This window comes from Bos grunniens, chromosome 7, assembly GCF_055505025.1.
Source record: "Bos grunniens cultivar Pamir isolate PY7600 chromosome 7, Bosgru_T2T1.0, whole genome shotgun sequence".
Lineage (NCBI taxonomy): Eukaryota > Metazoa > Chordata > Mammalia > Artiodactyla > Bovidae > Bos > Bos grunniens.
In genome coordinates this window covers 60904210-60923885 of record NC_141171.1, presented here as the reverse complement: position 1 = coordinate 60923885, position 19676 = coordinate 60904210, and the positions used below count along the sequence as shown (strand labels likewise).

The 19676-nt window shown below is 47.6% G+C and overlaps 1 protein-coding gene across 3 annotated transcripts in view; it reads right to left on the bottom strand.

Moving 5' to 3' along the window:
- Positions 1 to 754: 754 nt before the first annotated feature.
- Positions 755 to 19676, bottom strand: part of ARHGEF37 (Rho guanine nucleotide exchange factor 37) — a 56837-nt gene continuing 37915 nt past the window's right edge. For all 3 annotated transcript variants that reach the window (XM_086412392.1, XM_086412391.1, XM_086412393.1), the window contains 7 exons: positions 18197 to 18301; positions 16184 to 16294; positions 15203 to 15532; positions 11422 to 11550; positions 8458 to 8653; positions 6809 to 6954; positions 755 to 3700 (listed from right to left, as the gene is read on the bottom strand). In XM_086412392.1, coding sequence (XP_086268518.1) covers positions 3491 to 3700; positions 6809 to 6954; positions 8458 to 8653; positions 11422 to 11550; positions 15203 to 15532; positions 16184 to 16294; positions 18197 to 18301 — 1227 coding nt within the window. In that variant the 3' untranslated portion in view covers positions 755 to 3490. The remainder of the gene's footprint in view (positions 3701 to 6808; positions 6955 to 8457; positions 8654 to 11421; positions 11551 to 15202; positions 15533 to 16183; positions 16295 to 18196; positions 18302 to 19676) is intronic.

Below are 19676 nucleotides of genomic sequence, written 5' to 3'. Positions count from 1 at the left end.
GGATGGGAGATACTTGGAGGCAGGCTTTGGTGGTCCGATCCCATCTGGGTGTTATCTGAGCAACGTGTATTGAACATCTGTAACTTGAGGCATGTGACAGATGCTTAGGGAGATCCAGGGATGAACCAGAACTTGCATCCTAAACTGCAATCCCGGTGTGTCACTCTTCTGCTTGAAACCCTTTAGAGCCCCCTGACTGCCTTCACAATAAACCCCAAAGCTCCTTACCATGCACAGCTCACTAAGCCATCCCCCACTGCGCCCACCACCCCTACACACAGCATGTGTTTCAGCCTTACAGCATCTCAGTTCCCTGATGAGCCGTGCTTGCTCTTCTCTCTGGACCTTTGCACGTGCCCTCCCTCCCACCTTCATCTATTCCATTTCCCGTCAGCTTGGATATCACTTCTTTCAGGAAGCCCTCCTTAGCCAAGTCTAGGTCAGCAGCTGGCCCCGCCCCCGCTGGGCTCTGGTGGCACCTGTTATCACCCATAACAACTAACACTGTGTGTAACTGTTGCCTTGCCTGCCTCCTTCATCAGACTGTAGGCTTTGGGAGGGCACGGCCCCGATCTTGGACTTCACTGCATCCCCAACAGCCAACTCCTGGAGGCACTGAAGGTATGCAGTAGACACTCATTAAACGAACACATGAATAAATGAGGTGCCCTTTTTATATACAGCAAGTGTCTAGTGAACAAAGGTCACACTGACTGGCCCTCCAATGGTGAGAGTCACACAAATTTCAGCGATATTTCATCTTTAAGACCTTTATTCCCAGCAGTTGACATCAGTTATTCACCAAGCTAGAACTCAGCACATTAACCAAGAATTTGCTCATCTTTTTGAGCATTGAGATACTGTAATCTGGTCCCCATGTCTAAAACTAGGTTGGAGCCCAAAAGGTTAAACTCCATTGCAGGGAGCAAGAGGCACCCTCGTGAATCAGTCTTCAATTCTTGGAAGTGTTGTTCAAGTCATAGGCAAATACCTTTGCGAGTCTAACATGTGATGGCCCAGCACTGAAATAAATAAGACACAGTGCAATGGTTCTAGGCATCTGGAGGGGAAAGGCACATTACACCGAGTCCTCTGGAAAAAATTCAGGCCATTCTCCATATTCTCAGTTGTGCATTTCCTCACCCTTCAGTGACTTTTAATCTCATTCCCTGGTATGAAAAACCACAACCCATGTGCTACTGAATACATTTTTATTTTCCTTTCGTGAGACAGATTTGGTTCCAAGTATATTTCGGTTTTCTTCCTTATGCCTACAAGAACATCCAGTTTTGTTCAGGTCCCTTTTAATGGCACTTAATAAATATACATTCTAGGACCTGAAAGAACAGGCTGTCCTGTTTCAAACCTCCTCTCAAGCTGCCTGTTTAAAGCATCTCAGCAAGTACAAAGTTAGGATGGGGCACATTCTAGGTCAGAGCTTGTGACCATTTCTGACCCTAGATCTATCTCGACCAGCACTGAGTGTCCAGGGCAGAGGTCTCCAACCCTGGCCACACACTGGAAGTACTTGAGGAGCTCTCTGATTTCCTGAGGCTGGGCCACACTCCAGACAAATTGCATCAGCATCTCTGAGTGGGAACCTTGCTTCAGTCATAGTTGAAAGCTGCCCCAGTGCAAACAGTAGGCTCTCAAAAGTACTGTAGAACCACACTGGTTCTACCACAGCTGGATTTCCTATTTTATTACCTGTTCTCCTGTGCTTCTTGTTTGCATCAGAAATCTGAGCAGGGAAGAGAAAGGAAAATGAGTCATAAGCATCTTAGAGTCAATTTTGTGCTGGGTGAAAGGTTGTGGGGACTGAGTTTCTCTTGCATTATGTATGCAGCCTTCATGCTTTCACAAGCCCAGAGGAGGTAAGTTATAGACTGTCTGACACAGACATGTATACACTTATTAAAGGCTCTCCAAAAACCAGAGATAACAATTTTAGGCACTACAGTTATATTACAGAGGCATTCTTGGACTTAAGTCTAAACTGTCACCTGTTTTTACATATAATCTAATGTGGATTTGTTCTGAAATTTGTCATTTGTTTTAAAAGGTACACTGAATCACCTTTTCTCTCTCCTGTGAGTCTTGCAACTTATCTGAGCCCAAAGCAACAACTTAGAAATGATGATCCAACAGCTGCTGCATCCAAATTTGCCCTGGTAGTCAGTCTTCCTTGAACAGGAACTCTTTTGAGAGGCTTCAATTTCTAGGTTCTAGAAAGGGATGACAATTAATGTGATCTCACCAAATTCAAAAGTTTGGTTACTTAGAATGCAGCACTGGGAGGGATCCTGGGTTTAAAGCAAAGGATGCCACACTGATTATTAATGTTGGTCATGGCCACGGGCATGGAGAGTGGCCAGTTGATGCCTGGGGCCATCCTGAGACCACTTCCTGCACATTCTGCAATTTTACTTTTATGTCACACTTCACGATTCACAAGGAGCTTCCACAACTTTGGCATCTCCTCATTCTCATCACAAGCCTGAGTTAGGTCTTAATAGATGTGAAAACTGAGGTTGTGTCCTATGTCTGAGGTTCCACAGCCAACTGACATCACCTCCACTGTGGCCTCCAGGCCCTCACCACCCTCCTGAAACCACCGGGGGTTCCCCTGGCTCCTTCTTCCAGAAATAGGAAACCAAGTCATTACCCACCCACCAGGTCTTTAGTTACCTGCTTCACAGTTTCCTCTGTGATTTGCATGGCTCTTTGTCCCCTAGTTCAGAGAACACAGCAGCAGTGTACAACTGCTGCCAACCTAACACACACCTCAACTGTACAACTTCACACACCCCACCTAACACACCCTCAAAAACCCCTCTCCCCTGGGGCAGCCTCTGCATTTGCCTACATACATTCCAGAATCGTGACTTGCTCACACCCACTCCAGGCCCAGCCAAAAGACTCCTGGGAACCTTTCTACTGCCCTGACAAGCCCTCGCTCCCTGCTAGAGAGGGGTCCTGTGTGTTCACTGCCCAAGGTAATTCAGCTCCCACTGTAGAGAAATAAAAGCCGACTGGTCAGCTATGGTGTCTCTATATCACAGGAAGGAAGTGAGCTGTCAGACCAGGCAGTTCTGGGCTTTCCAGGGGCCCTCCATGCAACCACATAGCACACAGGTAATGCTCATCTAGGTGACCCACTCCCGTGGACAGGCTGGGGCAGGAGCACAGGTAAGACTGGCCACAAGCAAATCCTGGCGCATCAGCTGGGACCTGCCATCCAGGGTGCTGTGACTCAGGTTGGAACGCCCTCTCCAGGCAAACATAATGAGCTGCCCTGGTTGGGGCCTTTCGTGCCCACCCACACCAGGCGTTCCGCAAGGCTCATCTCCCTCTTTTGGCTACCTTCTCCGTGCCCTTCACCCCACCCTGACCTGATCTCCCCATTCACCCCCACCTTCTCTTTGTTTCTTTTCCTTCCCAGGGTCACAGCCTCTAACCCTCCTGGAACATGGACTTAAAGGAGGGCACCCTAAGAAGGCAAACTCCAGCCCCACGGAGCTGGACTTGGGGCCCTGGCCAGGAAGCTGGAAGGCACGTAGCCCCTCTGTCCGTTTACTTCCACGAGGCTCCATTCTGGGTTCCCCTTCTTGTCCTGGGCCTCCAGCACAGTCACCCGCTGGCCTGCCTGCAGACTCACTTCATGGCTGCTTCTGGCCATGAAGGGGTACATGGCCACCACCTGAAACACATGGGGAATGACACAGAAGTGGTCAGGGCGAGAGCACGGACAAGCCCAACCCAGAGAAGCTGTTTACCCTCTTCCCTGACACCTGACTCAGTGGCTGGGCAGTCACCTCCCAAATGCGTCCTTTGTCCAAAGATGTCAGCTACTTCCACTCTGCTAATACCTAGTGGATGGCAGGCTCTTTGCCTGGTTTTGATTTTCACAGTTCTATAATTCTATTTCCTCCTTTTTTCAGATAAGGAAATTGAGACTCAGAGACGTCAAGGAACTAATTCAAAACCACAGAGCAGTGAAGCTGACCTGTCTGACCTCAGAAGGGGTGTTCTCAGTGCACTGCTGCCGTCCTACTGACTGGAAGACTCAGAGTCCCTTCCTCACTACCCTCCTCAGATCCAAGGGTGTCATCTGTCCAGACCAATTTCTCAGCTTGGTGTAGAGACAGGAGGGATGGTTGGGCAACTTTATTACTTTTTAGGTAAAGGGTCCCCCCAAAAAGACTATAATGGAGGGGAGGGCACTTAGGATAATATTTTACCTCCCTGGGCCTCAGTTTCATAATCTGTAACATGGAAGTATGATATCCTTCCCTCCAGGGAATCGTGGGAACTTAATGAATGAATGCCTGAGCCTGGTACAGAGTAAGGGCTCAACAAATGCAGGCTGCTTTGACTTCCCTGGTGGCTCAGACGGTAAAAGCGTCTGCCTACAAAGTGGAAGACCCAGGTTTGATCCCTGGGTCGGGAAGATCCTCTGGAGAAGGAAATGGCAACCCACTCCAGTATTCTTGTCTGGAAAATCCCATGGACGGAGGAGCCTGGCAGGCTACAGTCCGTGGGGTTGCAAGGAGTCGGACACGACTGAGCAACTTCACAACAAGTATTATATTATTTTGGCCATGCTGTGCAGCTTGAGGGATCTCAGTTCCCTGACGAGAGATGGAACCCAGGCCTCATGAGTCAAAGGGCCGAGTTCTAACTACTGGATGACCAGGGAATTCCCTGCTTCGGTTATTTCTACCATGACTTCTATTGTTTGGCTGCACTGGGTCTTTGTTGCTGTGGTTTTCTCTAGTTGCTCTCTCTCTCTAGTTGTGGTGAGTGGACTTCTCATGGAAGCTTCTCTTGTTGCAGGGCACAGGCTCTAGGATGTGCAGGCTTCAGCGGTTGTGGCTCCCAAGCTCCAGAGCACAGGCTCAACAGTTGTGGTTCATGGGCTCAGTTACCTCATAGCATGTGGGATCTTCCCAGATCAGGGGTCAAACCCGTGTCTCCTGCATTAGCAGGCAAATTGTTTACCACTGAGCCACTAGGGAAGCCCCTACCATGACTTTTATTACTATGGGCCAGGAATAGTCAGAGGCAACAGGGGACTGGAATGACCCCATGTGAGTCCCACTGAGCAGACCCACAAGCAAAGAGGAAGCAGCTGATGTCCCTGGGCTGATGGACAGCTGAGCTCTCCACATGATCCCCTAGGTGGGGGCTCTGGGGACACCATCCACACTGGCTGGCGATGGGGTTGAGTTGGGTGGCCAGCCTCCCTTGTGGGACCCTATGGGTCCTTTGCCGATGGGTAGGTGTGTCCAGCTGGAAGCTGCCCTGGTGTATCACTTCTAACTAATTCTCCTGGCACTGGCCTGAGAACCTTCTCAGCATGTGCCAGAGCTGTACATCACAGCTTCCACGGGCTTCTGTGCAGCCCTCCCTCAGCCCACTCCAGGCTCCCCGGCTATTCACTGCAAGCCTGGGCCCCTGGGCCTGGGCCTGGGTCCTTTCTGCTGCTCATTCATCACCTGTGGAGTTCCTCCTCCATAACTGTGCATGCTGCCTCCATTTACTGATGCTCTCACGTACCAGCCGCCAACTACCTCAATCAACCCTCACAACGACCCCACTGACCCTTTTCCCCCTAGGATTTGGCTCTGCAAAGCCTTCCCACCACTTATTGCTTTGAGATATAATTCACATACATACACTCCACCCTTTCAAAGTGTACAATTCAGTAGTTTTTAGTATGTTCTCAAGGTTGTGCCACCACCATCACTATCTAATTCCAGAACATCTTCATCATCCCAAAAAGAGACCCTAGACCACTTAACAGTCACTTTCCACTCCCCTTGCCCTGAGCCCCTGACAACCACTGGTCTACTTTCTGTCCAAATGTAACTGTCTATCCTACACAGTTTGAATAGAGAATTACACATTACATGGTCTTCTGTATCGAGCTACGTGTGGTAGTCTGTGTCAGAACGTCATTCTTTCTCTTGGATGAATAATATTTGAAATTGCATGGATACATCAGATTTTGTTTATTCTTTCATCAGTTGACAGACATAGGTTGTTTTCACTTAGGGCTGTTATGAATAATGCTGCAATGAACATGCATGTACAAGTTTCCCATGGCTTTTTATGAGAAAGACTGACACCCTTGCCAAGGCCACAGGCCCCAATGGCTGGGCCCACCTCACCTCTTCAACAGCACCTCCCTGCCCCTACCTTGCTGGCTCCCCTCAGTTTCTTACTAACCATTGTCTTCCCCAGCCCTGGGCCTTTGCATTTGCTGGGCATGTTTTCAGGGAAGCTCTTCCCATTCACACCCCTTTATCCAATTACTTCCTATTCATCCTTCAAATCTGAGCAAAAGCATGATTCTTTTCAGAAAAACCTTCCATAATCCTCTCCCTCACTTAAGGCTCTGGCACCTACCACCAACAGAACTTTAAGATCATTTATATGATTATTTTATTAATCACTGTTTCCCCCACCTCCTAGATTGTAAATTTGAGGAAGGCAAGGGCCAAGGTTGACCTCTGTTCATCATTGTATCTCTCATCTAACACAGTGCCTGGTGTATACTGAATAATTAATGCATGACTAAATGAATGAATGAAATAATCCCACTTGCTGTGCTTACTATAGAGTAAAGGACTAGCTCTCTGCTCTTGACATGGCAAGCACAAGAGTCTGCTTTCTCCAGGTACACGCCTGGCCAGGAAACTGGTATGGCCACTGAGCCCTGGCCCTGGCCCCTCCACAGGGTAGTAACTCTTCCTGACAGGATGACCCCTCTTCCAGATGGCCCCCACCCCTCTTCTAGGCTCACCTGGGTCACAGCTGGGACAGAGGGGACCGGGGCTGAGATGGGCTCTGGTGTCTGATGTTGGGAGTCTCTGTGAGGCTTCGCCTCCTCCTCACTGGGGACCACATGGTACACCTCCAGTTTTCCAGCTGGCACGTACCCTCGATGTCCTGCAGGACATACAGAATGTTATCTGGCTGTGGATCACCCCTTTCAGTGGTAGAGGAAGTCACCACCATTCATGGATGTGACTGCATCCAATACAGCTTCTCAGCACTACAGTGGACCTTGAAAAGGCATCTCAGAACATCAGAAAACCACTCACCCCACCCTGCGCTCACTCTTTCTAGCTTCTGCTTGTTTACCCCAGTGACAGGGAGTTCATTCCCCACAAAGCCAACCCAGTTCATTTGGAACAGCTCTGGCAGAGACAAAAAGTTCTTCCTTGGACTGGAACGAAAACTGTTTTCCTGGTGCTGGCACCTCTGGTCCCCTGTCCAAGCAAGGCTACTCCTCACTGCAGGACTGTCTTCCCAGGAGGCAGAAATTGCCTTTCCCTTCTCCAAGTGCCCCCCGCCCCTTCTTGGAATAGCTACCCCAGGGGTGTTCTGGCTGCAGTTACTGTGAATGGCCATCACCTTCTGAGAGCTTGCCTGGTGCTGAACTGCACTGGACCACCTGGTCTTTACATCAGCTCTCAAGGTCAGTATTGTTATTTCCATTTTATTGCTGAACCAACGGGGCTCAGAGAGGCTCCATAACTCTTCTGGGATTATGCAGTTATTAAAGTGCTGAGTTGGGATCCAAACCTGGTCTTCTTGATTCCAGGGGCCTTGTTTTAATCTTCATTCAACTCAAGTTTTTCAACTTGAGTCCAGAGTTTCCCCTTTTATGAATTTTCCCAGATCTGTACCATCTTTTTAATAAACTCACTTTTTAAAACTTAGTGTTGTACTATACATTGATAACAATGAATAAAATCATGGGTTTCTGTACTAGTTATATTTTTTCTAATATACATTAAAATGCTGAATTAAAATAAAGTATCTGAAGTGGGGAAAAACTGTCTGCAGATCCCCTCCCAATAGTCCTGTGTAACCGTCATCTGTGGATCGCATGCCCCTCTGTGGAAGACACTGGAGATACTGGGGCATCTCGTCCTGGGTTCATGGTGCCCCTTTCTTCCTGCCCTGCTGTCTCCTGGGGCCCCCACATCTGAGCAGCACACCCAGGGACCTGACCAGAGCAGAGGGAGCAGGACAACATCAACTTCATTCTCGATGTCAGACTTCTGTCCCCACAGTTGGGATCCAAGTGTTCCTTCTCCACATATCGCCATTCTTCAAGGTGATCCACAGAACTGCGTCTACACCAGTGACTTGTGAGGTCCCCAAGGCAGAGTCCTCGCAAGTCCTTGCCCTCCTTACACAGCACCCAGCACATAGTAGGTGCTTGATACGGATGATGCAACATATGACAACTTCTCTTTTTGGCATGTCATACACCACACTAAGCTGGCTATATCCCCAAGCCCTCCATGTTCACCTGTGTTCATTCCCACACTGGATCTGCATAGCCAGACCCCACCCACAAGAGCACCCGTGTCTCCCCACTGGCTCTCGTTGGGTGGATTTCCCAAAGGGCGGGGAAGTGCCCCCTGAAGTCCCACATACCTCCAGTGTCCACCAGCCATCGGCTGCTGTTGCCTTTGGTGTCCTTGTTTTGAAGGAGGGCTATGATGTGGCCCCGCGGCAGGGTCAGGTCCAGAGTCCCAGCCCCGCTGATGTTGCTTGTCACCTGGTACAGCTTTCCCGGGCCATACCTGCTCAGGAGCGCCTGCACCTGGCGTTCAGCCCCTGGAAGGAGTGGCTGGGAGAGGGAGAGAGACAGACACCAGTGCTGGAACTGGAGGGTTAAAGCTAACACCAGTGCTGGCCAACATGCTGACAGCCAGGAGTCCTGGGCCAAGTCTACCTCTGCTCCCCACAGACCCATCCCAGTCAGGGCAACAGCCTCCTCAACAACAAATGGATGCATCAGATGAGAAACACATGCTCTTAGTAATCAAAGGCATTTCAGAAGAAATGCATTCAGAAGAAAGGCATTTTAGAAGAAGCTTCTAAAATCCTTCTCTGGTCTAAATTTCTTGGGATTTCTAAAATCCTAAGTCCGTTTCTGAATCTCCCAGTTACAGAACTCCAAGACTGGGCCCTAAATTCTGCCCATAGCATTAAGCTAAGCTGTCCCACAGGAAAATGCCTTACACACATCTTTCAACACCAATGAGCAAGACTATGAGTGTCATGTCAGAAACAGCCCTTACTCACCTGGGATCTTAAATAGCCAGCACAGGGCTGACACATGTAGACCCCTCACACACGGGTGAACAAAGGAAATTCAGTGTTTTGTTCCATGGGTTTTGAGTCCACAAGCCTTTATCGAGCCGCCTACCATTTACAAGGCATGGTAAGCCTTGTGAGTGACAACAGAGTTTTTCTTTAATGGAAATTGCCATGTAGCTAAGGAGAATGATTCAGTGCACTTTCAGAGCATCTAGAAATTTGGCCCTGTCTTTGTTTTTTCATTCACTGCTTCCAACTAAAGTATTAACAAGAAGAGACTCAGATTGTCCCCTTTTGTAAAACAAAGAAGCTAAAAATATTGAATATAGATTTATTATATATCCTCTCTCACTAGATATATATGGATGGACATATATTCACTATATTCTATATGGCTATTTCCAGGTGGAGAGGTGCTAGATGTAGGGAGGTAAGCAGAGATGCCCTTTAGGGACACTTGGGCATGGACTCTGCCATCTCCCTTACTTCCAACAGGTTCCTGAATCAGGATCAAGAACCAGGAGAATCCCAGGTTTCTAAACAGGCCCTCAAACAAAAGTGTAGAGGCACAGTAGCTCTTTTTCAGAATGGTGGTGTTAATGCAAGTATGGGGTAGCAGACGTTTGTCTTCTTTCTCAAGTCTCTGCCCCTCCGTGTGTGAAGAACAGCAGCGCTCCCTGGAGGCGCTGGGGAGGCCTGCAAAGATCGCACTGGTTCTCTCATGTCCTGCGGGTGGCGCCACTCCTCTGGGATCTGTACTCGTAGCCAAATAAGTCATAGGAATTTGTAGGAAGGTGTGTGTCTGTGTATCTGTGTGAGTCTTGCAGGGGTACATGAGAGGAGAGATGGGGAAGCTGGGGGTGGGGCTGGGGTCATGGGAGTCCCTTCTCTTCCTACCAATTTGCAACACATCAGGACTATGATGTTCCCATTTCTTTCTATTTTTATGTATCTTCTCTTCTTTTTCCTGCAATCACCATGGCTTGCTTTTCCAATAAGAAAAAATGTTATTTTGTCTTAAGTAGAAGAAGATAGAAGTTTCCATGGCTCATCTGAGTGGCGACTCCGTTCTTGATTTCCTCCACCCTTCTTCCCCTCGGGTCGCAGAGCCCATGTAACAGCTCGAATGAGTCCTCTGCTGGGTATCTCAGGGTGGGCAACGAAGTGGGGACAGCTCACTCCCAGGAGGAGGCCACCACACTTGAAGTGCACACACCCCTGTGAGGCTCTTGGTGCAAATGCCACCTGTCTCTGCCCAGTCCTTCTGGGCTCCTTTAATGTTCCCCCATGTCTCTTGGGCCCCCTCCTCCCTTTGGGGGAATCTTGGACCTGTCTCCTGACCCTCACTTCACATCTCACATGTGACTGAATATAGTTTCAGTTTTCTCAAACCCAGGTTTCATCACTCTCTGAGAGCCCCTTTGCCCTTCAGCTACATCAGTTACTAAAACATACATAATATTTTATATATTCTTTTTAAAATTTTTTTAAGTTTATATATTTTTAAAATTATTAGGCTGATTTTATTCTTTCTTATGGTTTTGTCTTTTTATTTAATTGGAAGATAATTGCTTGATAATATTGTGTTGATTTTTGCCATACAACAATGTGTATCAGCTGTAAGTGTACATATATGCCCTCCCTCTTGAGTCTCCCTCCCACCCTGCCCATCCTACTCCATTATTTTATATATTCTTGAAGAATTCTTCAAGCAGACTGCAAGATACCCTTTCATTATATTTTAGAGGAAAACCATTTTACCCCCCAAAAAAGCCTTTGGCCAGCCAAAGTTCTGTCAACCACAATGCAGCTGAAACACTGTCTTTTGCAATTAAAAATTTCATAGCAAAAAGAAAATCTAAATTACTTCTAGTGCAAACATTTCATTTGTCCTGAATGCTCATATTTGAAGCAAGTTCTATGGGAAAGTGATGAGGAAACAAAGTTAATTTTGCTGAAAAATCTGAAGAAGTTGCAGGCTTCAGGGTGTTCATGCCACTTGTCTGTTGTGATGTCATTAAGAGCAAAATGTTTAGGTTATCTTCTTAACCTGCTTTTACACTTATCAACCATGAAGAGAATGTGTGTGTGTGTGTGAGAGAGAGAGAGAGAGAGAGAGATTTCCACCCCACCCCCACCCCCAGGTCACAAAAAAGAGAGAGGGAAAGGCAACGTGTTTCTGGGGTAACAGGGAACAACTGGGGAAAAAAAAGGGGAAGGAAATAGGGGGCTGACCTCACCCCACTGGCAGGTGAAGGACTGGCTAGTCTTTGAAGGGGAAGGAAGGACACTTACTTGTGTGGTGGGAGGTGGCAGCACTTTCTCAAAGTTCTCTTGAAAGGAGCGAAGCTGGTGACTGGTCTGGCCTAGTGCATCCTCCACCAGCTTCCTGAAGGCCGGCTCAGACAGGTGGTGGTGGGGGAGCTGGGGGGCACAGACACTGTCATCAGAGCCCTCCTTGGCAGAGAGGAGACCCTGACAGCCACACTCCAGCCCCAGCTGTGTTAGGATGGGCCTTTATGTCTTTGTCTTGGTTTGGCCTGGGTACTGCCCCACCTTCCTTTAAGAAAGCATCCCTCTACGGGGGTCCAGGGGTATTGTCCCTCCTGGTGCCTGGCCACAGGACTGGCAGTCACAGCATCCCTTTTCTTATCTACCGTGATTGGTCAAGGAGTGGACAATGGACTAGAGCAAGGCCATTCGGAATGTTCCCATCAGATTTAGTACATGAAGGCTGAGAGTGACAGGGTGATTCTTCTTTTAGATCCTGAGATGTTAAGGTAAACACCTGGAGCTGTTGAGAGCCACTCTCTCCCACCTTGCAAAAAACACCTGCTTGACAATAAAGCCAACCCAGAGAGGGAAACAGCCAGGAGATACAGTGCAAGCCAGAGCCTCAACAACATTGTTTGTTGGGTCTCCAGGTTACACAATTGTATAATATGTTCTTTATGCCTAAGCTGGTTTGGAGCCCAGGGAGTTCTGAATGATGCTCCATTCTGGGAACTTGGCCCTGCTGGGCAACTCTTGCATTTTCATCAGACAGTCTAGAAGTGACCAAGGCCCCACAGCTAACAGAAACATGTCCTCTCTGCTGGTCACCAAAACCACCAGGGCCTTTCCTCTGCCCCCAGGATGCAGAGAGATTGAGGTTCTACCATGTGGGCCTTTCCCAGGTTCCAGGAGACTGTCCAGGAGAATGGGACATGGGACATAGACAGGAAGCTGTATTCAATCATTAACAGGCCCTAAGATTCTACATTACAAGATCAATCGAGAAATGCCCTCTTTCTGGGACTTCCATGGTTGTGGTCCAGTGGTTAAGACTCAGTGCTCCCAATGCAGGGGGCACAAGTTCAATCTCTGGTTGGGGAACCCAATGCCACATAGCACAGTCAAAAAAAGAAAAAAAGGAATGCCTTCTTTCTGCTCTTATGAAGTTGACCTCCCCACTACAGTATCCTAGAATACTCCCCAGCCCTGCATAGCCCAGTGTAAACACAAGAGGGTCTGGCTGCCCTAGATAGAAGACTAGAGGGTGAGAAGAGAATGAGAAGATTATCTGATCAGATTTACCCTCTGCCTTCAGGAAAGAGAACAGCTTCTTTTTGCAGATGGTTTGGACTTAATTCAAAAACAGTGTCTGAGGATAGAACTCTGTACTAAATGCTGTGAGGGCCAAAAAGAAGAGAAGCTTAATGAGGGGAAACAGCTTCATCCATCACCTCAACAGGATGCAGGCTCTGATAAGCGCTTAGGAGAAGCACATCCTGAGGGCTGCTGGAGTACAGAGGATGGGGAGATGGGTTGTCCCCCCTGGAGAAAGGGGATTCTGAGAGCTTCATGGAGAGATTCATTTGCCCCTTATTTGTGGAGGTCCTACCACATGTCAGGCACTGTGAAAGGTATGGGGGAGACAGGGACGGACATTCTAGGCTGAAGAAGGAGTCTTAGCAAAGTGGCTGTGATCGTACTCAGAAGTGGTGGGAGGCTGCAGCTGCAGAGTGAGACTATGGGCTGGGAAGGTAGTGCTAAGAGTTCAGTTCAGTTCAGCTCAGTTGCTCAGTCATGTCCAACTCTTTGTGACCCCATGGACTGCAGCACGCCAAGATTCCCTGTCCATCACCAACTCACGGAGCTTGCTCAAACTTGTTCATCGAGTTGGTGATGCCATCCAACCATCTCATCCTCTGTCATCCCCTTCTCCTGCTACCTGCAATCTTTCCCAGCATCGGGGTCTTTTCCAGTGAGTCAGTTCTTTGCATCAGGTGGCCAAAGTATTGGAGTTTCAGCTTCAGCATCAGTCCTTCCAACAAATATTCAGGGTTGATTTCCTTTAGGATGGACTGGTTCGATCTCTTTGCAGTCCAAGGGACTCTCATGAGTCTTCTCCAACACCATAGTTCAAAAGCATCAATTCTTGGGCACTCAGCTTTCTTTATAGACCAACTCTCACATCCATACATGACTACTGGAAACACCATAGCTTTGACTAGACAGACCTTTGTCAGCAAAGTAATATCTCTGCTTTTTAATATGCTGTCTAGCTTGGTCATAGCTTTTCTTCCAAGGAGCAAGCGTCTTTTAATTTCATCTTTTAAGTAATGGCTGCAGTCACCATCTGCACTGATTTTGGAGCCCAAGAAAATAAAGTCTGTCACTGTTTCCATTTTTTCCCCATCTATTTGCCATGAAGTGATGGAACCAGATGCCATGATCTTAGTTTTCTGAATGTTGAGTTTTAAGGCAGCTTTTTGACTCTTCTCTTTCCCTTTCATCAAAAGGCTCCTCAGTTCCTCTTCACTTTCTGCCATAAGGGTGGTGTCATCTGCATATCTGAGGTTATTGATATTTCTCCTGGCAATCTTGATTCCAGCTTGTACTTCATCCAGTCCGGCATTTCACATGATGTATTCTGCATATAAGTTAAATACCCAGGGTGACAATATACAGCCTTTACATACTCCTTTCCCAATTTGGAACCAGTCCGTTGTTCCATGTTCGGTTTTAACTGTTGTTGCTTCTTGATAGATTTCTCAGGAGGTAGGTAAGGTGGTCTGGTATTCCCATCTCTTTAAGAATTTTCCACAGTTTGTTGTGATCCACACAGCCAAAGTGGTATCACAATGGTAAGGGTCGGGGGTGGAAAATTTCATCAGGATTTTTATGCAATAAACTGGATGGAGAAAGCTGAGCTGGGGCACATGAGGCACAGGAAACACCATGTGGAACGAGCAACACTGACATTTCTGCAGAGCTTAGACCCACAAGCCACTGAGCTCTGATGCTGATATCAGAGAGAGACTGAAGAACAGCTGAGTGTTCTTTCCTATACCAACCCCAGTGTTCAAAATCCTAAAATCAAAGTTTACACTTGGAAATTTGTTTAAGCCTCTCTGTGCCCTATTTATGCATTCAGCAGATGGCTGTTTTTAACAGGCTGTCGGGCATTGTGGTTCAGGCTCTAGAGTTCACCTGCCAGGATTTAAATTTAGCCATGAGCTATACGGCTTGGGCAAGCTGCTTAACATCTGTGGTCCCGGCTTCCTTTTGAAATGAGAATAATAACAATACCTACTCTGTGGGGTTATAGTGAGGATTAAGTGAGACAATATATGGAAAATGTTCCAAACCCAGTGTGCAGTAAAGGCTCACAGGGAGGCAGCTGCTAGAAGTAGTAGCAGGGGCAGGAACACCAGCTTGAAGCATTTACTCCTGACTAATGTAGAAGGGGCCCTGTCTCTTGTCACCTGCTTCTAATACACTCCTGGGAATGGCCCCAAGGCCTGTTATTTTCCCAGGCGAGCCTCCTGTGTTTCTGAGTCCCAGAGCCTGCAAGTGGCCTAGAGTCCCAGTTCTATATTACCCTTTGCTTCCATGGTCTGACTCTATTAAAGGAGGGAGAATAGGCATAAGAGAGATCCAGAAGGTCCCCATGGCCTCCTCCTGAGCACCTGGTAGCCTGTTTGGGAGGCCCAACTTCACTCCACTCCAGCCCCTTCCAAACAACCTGCTGAAGGGCTGAGGAGGCCCGTCCAGCAATTTCCCAGACACACCCCAGCCCCAGAAGCCTTACCTGGGCCAAGCTGTCCTCTGCCCTCTGCAGCACTTGCTTTGCAAGGTCCCTCTGGAGAGTCACAAATGTGCACAGGATCTGGCCGAGCCACCGCATGGCCAGCTGGTTAAACTGTGGGAGTTCAGCCACTAGCAGGGAGTTGAGTGCCTGGTACGTGTGCCGGGCTGCCTCCTCCTCGTAGGTCACACTGCCCACCTCCAACAGCTTCTCTTCCACCCTCTCAAAGTCCAGTAGTTTGTCCAGACGCTTCTTGATCAGGTTCTGAGGGCCTGCCAAGGCTTTGGCCAGGCTGCACAATGGCTGCCATACCTGGGCTTCCAGTTGCTGCTTCTGTGGGGAGAGGTGAGCTTGGGAGTTGAAGAAAGAAGTGGCAGAGGGTGGCCACAGGAAGCAGGAGCTTTGGAGAGAGGCTCCAGTGCCACTCTCACCAAACAGCTATGACCTCTAGCACGATATCTAACCTTTCTGGGCCTCAAGGTGCCCATCTGAGAAATGGGGACAATGCATGTAACAAGCTTAGCAGAGTGCACAGAACAAGTATTTAATATATGTCAATTCTTAATATGGTTACTGTGCAGAGATGTTGAAAAAATTTGGTATAGGATGGTGATCAAAACCATAGTCGTTGGGGCTGAGATCCTAGCTTGCCATTGATCATCTGAATGACCTGGGAGGTCACCCTTTCTGAGCCTCATCTACAGAATGGAGTTATTAACAGTATTTACCCTGTAAGCTATGTCGTGAGGATTAAATGAGTAAAGAATGTGAAGACTTTAGCACAGTGCCTGGCAGATAACATGGCTCAATAAACATTAGCTGGCCCTATTTTTATCAGGAAAATGCACTAATAATAATCTCCACCCTGCTGACTACCCAGGACAGTTATGGATGTAACCATCGAGGAAAGGGCCTCACTTCTAAATATGATTCTTATAGACTCTGCCACCTGCCTGAAAAAAAGAAGAGAGAAGTTCCACTCACAAACTCTGGGAAGGCCTGGAGCTGCAGGTCTCTTGCCAGGTAACAGTACTGTACCACAGGCCCCTCGGGGATTTCCAGATTGTAGTCCTGGGGCCGGAAGCGGAGGAAAGCCTAGATGGGGGTCAAAGGAGAACCAATCACAGCCCACTGAGACCATCTCACACCTGAAAGCCCCTCCACGACATCCCGGAAAAGGTTGCCCAGGCTGTCTGCACACCCTCCAAGTGTCTGCACACAGCTAATCTATCCTTGCACAACTCGGGTGATTAGAATCTTCTTTCTCTAAGCCCACATCTTTCTCCCTATTCCAGTGTTGCCTCCAATTCACACACTTCTCATTATCACACTTGTGAATTTTTTTTTCTGCCATGTCTGCTCCTCATGTTCTAATAATACTTTTCCTTAAATCAACCTAGCATCCCTATTTAAATCAGTGCATTAAAACAAACAAACAACAACAACAAAAAAACACCTTATGGGGAATTCCCTGGCAGTCTAGTGGTTAGGAGTCTGTGCTTTCACTGCCAAGGGCCCGGGTTCAATCCTTGGTCAGGAAACTAAGATCCCACAAGCTGCATGGCATGGCCAAAAAAAAAAAAACACCTTATGATCCTTCCATAAAGGAAAAGCCAGTAATAATTGCCATAAATAAGCATGTTAAAAATAACTGCTATAAAAACAATGCTATTAAATTCTGTCTGGGCGTCATGGCCAGCTGAAGGCTTCCAGCCTGAGACTGGTTCTGCTGGTTTATTTACATGCCAGCAAAAGAGGCTTTTCCTGGACTCAGGATTAAGAGAGAGAGTCAATTTCTTGCTATGGGATTTCATGTCAACCCTGTATCTGTCATGTAAATCCTGCATTCAGGGCAACACAGCCTTAATGCTTCTAAGTATCTGTTCTTCTCTGCAAAGCCAGACATGTCTCTTGGGGGCTTCTGGTTTCTCTCTCTCAAGGCCCCTCCATTCTTTCTCTGAGGGCCTTCTGCTTCTCACTCACTGTGCTGTTATCTTTCTGTGGGGACTGGGGCAAGATGGAGCAGGAATAAGCAGGGGGTGTGCCCCACACAGAAAAGCATAGAGCTACAACCTCTCTCCTTCTACACACTTCCAATAATGTCACTCCAAATCCTATTATCCAAAGAGCCTGTTCTCATCTGACTGAGCTGGTCTGTGCAAATGGATGTGACTGAGAACAAAACCACGCAAAAGGGACAGAGTGGATGGAATGAGTCAGCAGCGATGACAAGAACGAAGTGGGAATTTGGGCGCAAGGAAAGTAATGTGCTGGTTGGGAATGCAAACTGGTGTCCCTGTGGGCTTAATCTGGCATGCAAAAATGTATTTTGTTGGGCCCATATAACATTTAGATTCTTATTTAATTAGTTGCTTACATGGACACATCATGAGATTTCACCAAAAGGTCTCAATTTTCAGTTTTCTTCTTCCTTAAAATCAGAAGAACTGGCAGCATTGGGTCCACACTCCCATGCAGCAACAACTCCCATGAGACAGGGCATTTAATTTTATTTTATTCATTTATGCATTTATTCAGTCATTCAAACTCCAAATATTACTACATATTGAACTCTACCTAACAGTCTCATAAATAGACAATAGGCCTACACACCTATACACTTCAGTCAATAATATTCCCTGCCTGGTCCCTTTGAGCACCTGTTTGTCACTCCTGCTCTAGCACCGGTCTGGCAGGGTTCTTCCAGAGGACTCTGCTTCCAGTGAATTTGACTCTGCCCAGTGGGAACCCCAGTTCCTGAATACTCAATGAACTCAGAAGTTGCCCCAGCCAGATAACCTCTAGATTAAGGAGTGCTTCCCCAAGGCCCTTCTCTGGCCTCCAACCAGCAACTATTACGATCTCTTCCAATTGGTCCTTGAAGCTGGTGCCTTTATCAGGGGCTTGTTCAATGGGCCCTACGTACCTGTCCAGGTATCCCAGCCTGCCCCCCGCCCCGCCACACACACACACCATTATTTACCACAGGGTCCTCACCTCCAAATTATCCAGGTAAGCAGCCACATTGCTCTTCAGCTCGGTCACACACAGCGACACCCAGTGGAACCTCTCTTCTAAGTCATCAAATTCCTTGTCTTCCGTCTGAGAGTAAAGTTACGCTTATGAGGGCCGAGAACATCCACATAGGGGCAGTGTACACCTCTATCCCAAGTCCTTGCTAGGAACCACACACACACACCTTTCCACAGACCCGCATATCAGAGCCATTCCTCCAGTCTCCAAACTGAGTGGGATGGTCAGAGGCAGTGAGTGCGGCTTAGTGGTTTTGTATTCAGACCATGAAATCAGACACAAGAGCCCTGGTTCACTTGCTTCCTGTCTGTGTGAACTTAGGCAATTGTTTTGCCCTCTTGGAGCCTGTTTCCGCATCTGCAACATGGGGATAATGTGAACATTTACTTCTTTGTGTGGAACCATTAATGCCTGGTTCAGAGTAAGCCCTCAGTCAACCTAAGTTTCTACTAGTAGCTATTTGAGGCTGGTTCCTTGCCCAGGCCCAGACATAAGTTCTCCTATCTGCATCAAGGGGCTTTGCTGGTGGCTCAGAGGTAAAGAATCCGCCTGCAGGGCAGGAGACACAGGAGATTCAGGTTTGATTCCTGGGTCAGGAAGATCCCCTGGAGGAGGAAATGGCAACTCATTCTATTATTCTTGCCTAGAGAATACCACTGACAGAGAAGCCTGATGGGCTACAGTCCATAAGGTCGAAAAGACACAACTGAGTGACTGAAAACACACACACACCTGTATCAAGAGGCCCCGGAGAAAGAGCAGCACAAGGCGCAGAGGAGAGAGCCCACCCTGGCTATTCAGAATCAAGTGGAAGGACTTCCCTAACTTCCAGGGCAGGGGTGTGGGTTTGATTCCTGGTTAGGAAGCATCACTACAAACAAAGCTAGTGGAGGTGATGGAATTCCAGTTGAGCTATTTCAAATCCTAAAAGATGATGTGGTGAAAGTGCTGCACTCAATATGCCAGCAAATTTGGAAAACTCAGCAGTGGCCACAGGACTGGAAAAGGTCAGTTTTCATTCCAATCCCAAGGAAAGGCAATGCCAAAGAATGTTCAAACTACTGCACAATTGCACTCATCTCACAGGCTAGCAAAGTAATGCTCAAAATTCTCCAAGTCAGGCTTCAACAATACATGAAGCGTGAACTTCCAGATGTTCAAGCTGGATTTAGAAAAAGCAGAGGAACCAGAGACCAAATTTCCAACATCTGTTGGATCATAGAAAAAGCAAGAGAGTTCCAGAAAAACATCTACTTCAGCTTTATTGACTACTCCAAAGCCTTCAACTGTGTGGATCATAACAAACTGTGGAAAATTCTTAAAGAGAAAGGAATACCAGACCACTTGACCTGCATCCTGAGAAATTTGTATGTAGGTAAAGAAGCAACAGTTAGAACTGGACATTGAACAACAGACTGGTTCCAAATCGGGAAAGGAGTATGTC